Source organism: Merops nubicus, unplaced genomic scaffold (assembly GCF_000691845.1).
Source record: "Merops nubicus isolate BGI_N331 unplaced genomic scaffold, ASM69184v1 scaffold34788, whole genome shotgun sequence".
NCBI lineage: Eukaryota > Metazoa > Chordata > Aves > Coraciiformes > Meropidae > Merops > Merops nubicus.
Genome location: NW_008628354.1, coordinates 1 through 5,661, shown reverse-complemented (window position 1 = coordinate 5,661; position 5,661 = coordinate 1). Strand labels below are relative to the sequence as shown.

Below are 5,661 nucleotides of genomic sequence, written 5' to 3'. Positions count from 1 at the left end.
CCCATCCTGGTAGGGATGGGTCCCGGGTCCCTCCGGCATCGCCCAGCACCTACTTGCTGAAGTCGAAGAGCAGCTTCTCAAAGATGAGGATGGGGCCGGTGCTGCTGAGGATGATGAGCGGCTGCCCGGCGAAGAGGCAGAACATGGAGCCTGCCATTGCCGTGCCGAGGAAGCTCTCCATGACACCCTGGGCACGGATCAAACCCAGTGTTATGGTGATGCCGTGCCACCTTATGCCCCCACTAACGCCCCGGGTGGAGATGGGAATCCCAGACGTCTGCTTGGACCCATAGGGGATGGTTGGGACCACATCCCCTTGCTCCTGGCATTGCCATTGAGATGGGTTTTCCCATCCTGCAGGTATGTTAGGACTGCCAGGCCCTCTTGGCAATGAATTTCCGTGCCTAGCATTAAAACTGGGCATGGCACAAGGAGGCTAAAACCCATCCCATCCCATCCCATCCCATCCCATCCCATCCCATCCCATCCCATCCCATCCCATCCCTCCTTGCTGCCCCAAGCCAAAGCGACCCCCTCTCCCTGGGCTCAACCTGGTAGTTGTCCGTAGCGTCTCCCAGCAAGCCCCCAAAGGTGATGGCGTTGGTGATGCAGCCCAGGTAGATGAACAAGATGGCAGAGATGGACTGGATATGAAAGCCTTCATAGAAGTCACTCGGGAACCAGGGCAGCTTCCTCTTGATATCCAAATAGAGGCCACCACAAAACCTGGGGAGACACCACCACTGGAATGGAAACGGTGCTGGGCAGGAGCCCGTGCCCAGAAGGATTTCACCCTCCAGGCCCCAAGAGACCACGGGGTGAGCCCACAGGAGACACTGATGGTGCCGGGGTGCTGCTCACCTGCCAGTCCACGTGAGCTCTTCCCCAATCTCGTGAACTTCGGGCATCTCCCCATCTTCGCTGCCCCCTCCCCCAGCGCCGGCGCCAGCCCCCCCGGCCGTGCCGTTCATCTGCCCCACTTCATTCAGGGAGAACACGGATTTCCTGTGGGAGAGACCCTCCAGCATCAGCCACGGCTCCTCCCCGACCTGGCTCCTCACGCAGCCACCACGCCGGGCCACGGGGTAGCTCCCGGCCCCCACTAGAGGTTTTGGGGTGAATTTGGAAAGATCAAGAGCTGGATCTGCTCCTCCCATGAGGGAATGCAGATTTTGCAGAGTGGAAACAGCTCTGAGCTGATCTGGGGGCAAAAAAGCTGCTGAAAAAGCAGCGTTTTGGGGAAATTTGATGAGATTCTAGGGATGAAGGCAAGCAAAGCTGCTGTCGTCCTCCAGCATCTCCAGAGCTGGAGAGATGGGGATGGCCCCAGGGCTGGGGGCAAGCCCCACACCTCCCACACACCTCTTCTCAGCCGAGGGCACTTTTTTAGGTGGCTCAATCCTGATGTTGGGGTCCCACTCGCCGGGTGGCAGGACGATGACTTCATCCAGGAACTCATCGATGCCGGCGATCAGATCTTCTCTGTCCCGGGCTTTGTAGGCAACGTCGCTGAAGAGCTGGGGGTGAAGAGAGGAGAGGTGTCATCCTGGGAACATGTGCATGTCCTGTGTCATTATGGACTTCTAAAGCTCGTTCGTTTGGGTGGTAGGATGAAAACAGCTTGGGTTTCTTGGCTCTGAGCAAGGAGGCTCCTGGTGAGAGCCACGTGTTGCATCTACTCACATCATCCACCATGAGGGTTGCGATGGCTCTGCCGATCTCATTGTAGGATTTGGCTTTTCCCGCGGGACCCAGGAGAATAAAGAGGAACCTGGGAAGGGAAAGATGCTGTGTTGGTGACTTTGGACCACCAGCATCCGTGTCACGAGACCGCTTGGTGCTTTGGACCCAAAGGAACTGCCCTCACCTGGTGGGGACGGGCACCTCTGTCACCCCTCCCAGCATCGTCGCCTGGAGGAGCCGCACAAAAGCCACGAAGGGCTTCTCCAGGAACTCCACTTCTCCCACCAGCACGTTGGATGCCTCCGCATCCTTGGGGATCTTCTTGATGAACTTGTTCTTCAGCTGTTGGAAAGAGGAGGGTTGGGGAAGGGAGCAGTTGCTGAAATTTGGCTTTCCCTTGTCTTTTCCCCACCCTGAATGCAAAAACTGCAGCTGTAAGATCAAACCTCTGGATTTCTGATGGCCCTGGGATTCCCACAGGTGGGGAGTCAAAAGCCAGGTCCAAGAATAAACCAACAAGGATTCATAAAGCTGAACTTCTTCATTATTCCAAACCAACAGTAACAACCTGACACCCCCAGGCTCAGGGCTCCCCAGGGCAATGTGCAACTGGGTGCTTTGTGGTGCTGGGTCTGCGCAAGCTGCAAACCCCCAGAAGAAAACCTGGCCCAAAAATTACAGATCCTGGAGCAAGCCAAGATGCATTTTTGCAAGTTTCTTGCAGTCCTGGGCTCCCCCAAGACCTCCTGTAAGGCAGGACCACCTCCCAGTGCATATGTGGGGCGTGGGTCTGCAGCTTGTTCCTCCCCAGTCCCATCCTCGGAGCAGGAGCAAATAATGGAAGTAGGAAACCTCGTTCATGGATTTATTCCCCGGGGTCTTTTCTCCCCTGCAGCTCTTTCATTATTCATCTAAAAGGGTTCAATACCAACCCAGGCAGGGTGTTATTATAATCTATACACCAGCATGAGGGGAGGCATGTGAGCTGGGCAGCCAGCGCTCCCCTTTCTAATCTTTTAAACCCAAATGGAAAAAAAAAAAAGAAGTAATAATAATAAAGCAACTCCTCCAATGCAGAGCAGGAGTTAAACGACCACTAAGCTTCATGTAACACTTAAAAAGTCCCTTTGTAGTGGGCCTAATAGGGCGATTAAACCTAAATGCTTTGCATATTTTGGGATTAACCCTCCGCACCCCGCTGCTGCAGGCTGATATTTGGGGTTCCTCAGTGGGCAGTTGGCTTGTTTGTACTGCAGCTCTAATTTTGGAAGGTGTCCTGGACACCTTTCGCCTCCCTGATATTGTGACACCCCTGTCCCATAAATCTCCATCCTTTGCTTCTACCCAAACTGCATCACCCCAGGAAAGCCCAGCAGGGACATCCCTGGGGAAAAGCAAACCCTCAGCCCGTGCTGCCCCCACAAACCCACCCTGCCTTTCATTTTCACTTGGGTTTATGATGAAATCGGGCACAGAGAGAACCAAAGCAAAGCCCATGTGGTGCATCCACAGCTCCCAGCTAAATAGATCCACGGAATGTCAGACTGGTTTGGGTGGGAAGGGACCTTTCAAGGTCATCTGGTTCAACCCCCTGCAGGGAACAGGGACATCTGCAATCAGATCAGGGTGCTCAGAGCTCCATCCAACCTCCCCTGGGATGGTTCCAGGGATGGGGCAGTGACCACCTCTCTGGGCAGCCTGGGCCAGGGGCTCACCACCCTCAGCTTAAAAAAAAAAATCTCTTCCTTCTCTCTCATCTAAATCTCCCTCTTTTCGTCTAAAACCAGCACCCCTTGTCCTGGTGTAACAGGCCCTGCTCAATTCCCCCCTCCCAGCTTTCTGACAGGCCCCTTGAAGTCCTGAAAGGCCCTCAGAAGGTCTCCCTGGAGCCTTTTCTTCTCCAGGCTGCCCCAGCCCAAATCTCTCCTGCTGGGCTCCCAGCAGAGGGGTTCCAGCCCTCGAATCATCTCTGTGGCCTCCTCTGGTCCCACTCCAGCAGGTCCATGTCCTTCCTGTGCTGAGGACTCCAAAGCTTTGATACCAGGATGGGGACAGGACATCCAGAAAAAGAATAGCACAAACCCCTCCTGATCCATGACATCACCAAGTAGAGATCTACCCACAAACGCCCCGAGCAGCCTGACCTCCCTCTGAGCTCTCCCCTGCAAAGCAAACCGGGGGGAAAAAGCCCCCAAGGACCCTCAGCTGAGCTTTGCACAAAGAAACCCACGTGCATCATGGTCCACCTCTCTTTACAGACTTTTGGCTCAAGAGTTGGATCCACCTTTGCAGGTCCAAGTGCTTGGTTGGGATTTTTCCCCTGCCAGCTGCCCTCACCCAGCCTATCCAAGGCTCTTCCAGGACCCCCATGCTATTCCAAGAGCCTTTCCTTTCCTACCTAAAGATTTGAAGGAATTTTTGTCTCCACCCTAAGGATCTCCAGCTACGTCAGTGTCCTCGCACATCCCTAGTTCTGTGCAAGCACAGGTGTTATTTCTGGGACAGCTTCCCCATGAGTTAGCAGGGATCAATACGTGCATTAATTTCCCTAATTAGCAATTTGTGCGTTTATCGACCGAGCGAAGCCACACGAGGCTCACATGGACCTGAACAGCCAGAGAGCCCCTGCCCCATCAGAGCTCCCCAGGCAGCACCCCGAGGGGTTTGGGGGTGATCACCTGGTCGGTGCTCGGTGTGTCTGAGATGTCGTTCATGCTCCGACTCTGCGCGTGACCTGGTGGAGACAGGAGAGGGAAGGTGAGAAAACCACCCTCTGATGTGCTGCCACATTTCAGCCCCACGTGCAAGGAGAAGATGTGGTGGGAGGAGTTCAGTGCTAAGAAAAAAAAACACATTTCTGGGCTCCCCAGTTGCAGAGAGACCAGGAGCTGCTGGAGAGAGTCCAGGGGAGGCTGTGGAGCTGCTGAGGGGCTGGAGCATCTCTGTGCCAGGCCAGGCTGAGAGCCCTGGGGCTGGTCAGCTGGAGAGGAGAAGCCTCAGAGGGGATCTGAGCAGTGCTGAGCAAGAGCTAAAGGGCCCCCAGGGGAGAAGAAGAGAGAGAAGAAAAGGAGAGAGAGAAAGAGAGAAAGAGAGAAAGAGAGAAAGAGAGAAAGAGAGAAAGAGAGAAAGAGAGAAAGAGAGAAAGAGAGAAAGAGAGAAAGAGAGAAAGAGAGAAAGAGAGAAAGAGAGAAAGAGAGAAAGAGAGAAAGAGAGAAAGAGAGAAAGAGAGAAAGAGAGAAAGAGAGAAAGAGAGAAAGAGAGAAAGAGAGAAAGAGAGAAAGAGAGAAAGAGAGAAAGAGAGAAAGAGAGAAAGAGAGAAAGAGAGAAAGAGAGAAAGAGAGAAAGAGAGAAAGAGAGAAAGAGAGAAAGAGAGAAAGAGAGAAAGAGAGAAAGAGAGAAAGAGAGAAAGAGAGAAAGAGAGAAAGAGAGAAAGAGAGAAAGAGAGAAAGAGAGAAAGAGAGAAAGAGAGAAAGAGAGAAAGAGAGAAAGAGAGAAAGAGAGAAAGAGAGAAAGAGAGAAAGAGAGAAAGAGAGAAAGAGAGAAAGAGAGAAAGAGAGAAAGAGAGAAAGAGAGAAAGAGAGAAAGAGAGAAAGAGAGACCTCCTATCCAGTACTTTGGGAGATGAAACCAACACCAGCCTCACTCCAGCCTCCTTTTAGGGAGTTGTAGAGACCAAGATCACCTCTCAGTCTCCCTCTTTCTTACAGCTGGGCTTGCAAACCGGGCGCAGTAAGACACCCAAGGACAGGAGTTTTTCTGCTGTGCCACCCCGTGACTACCCAAACCACCCCTCACTTATGGCTGTGCTGGGGCTCTCAGACGGCAACCTGAGTTTTGTTTTTGTTTTCCCTGGTTCTCTGAGGAGCATTCCCCCCTCCCCAGCAGCCCCCCCGGCTTACGCAGGCGGCCGTAGCTGGCGCTCTGCCGCATCCGCAGGTCCTCGGTGGAGCGGTGGAAGGCGGCGCCGGCGGCCGGGCT

General features: G+C 53.8%; 1 protein-coding gene across 1 annotated transcript in view; it reads right to left on the bottom strand.

Annotated features, from left to right (window-relative positions):
• LOC103779009 (electrogenic sodium bicarbonate cotransporter 4-like) overlaps positions 1–5,658 on the bottom strand; it is a gene marked incomplete at both ends in the record, with an annotated part of 9,633 nt that extends 3,975 nt beyond the window's left edge. Inside the window, 8 exons of the mRNA XM_008946626.1 lie at positions 54–187; positions 552–726; positions 862–1,005; positions 1,363–1,517; positions 1,684–1,771; positions 1,868–2,025; positions 4,362–4,417; positions 5,583–5,658. Coding sequence (XP_008944874.1) covers positions 54–187; positions 552–726; positions 862–1,005; positions 1,363–1,517; positions 1,684–1,771; positions 1,868–2,025; positions 4,362–4,417; positions 5,583–5,658 — 986 coding nt within the window. The remainder of the gene's footprint in view (positions 1–53; positions 188–551; positions 727–861; positions 1,006–1,362; positions 1,518–1,683; positions 1,772–1,867; positions 2,026–4,361; positions 4,418–5,582) is intronic.
• Positions 5,659–5,661: the final 3 nt, after the last annotated feature.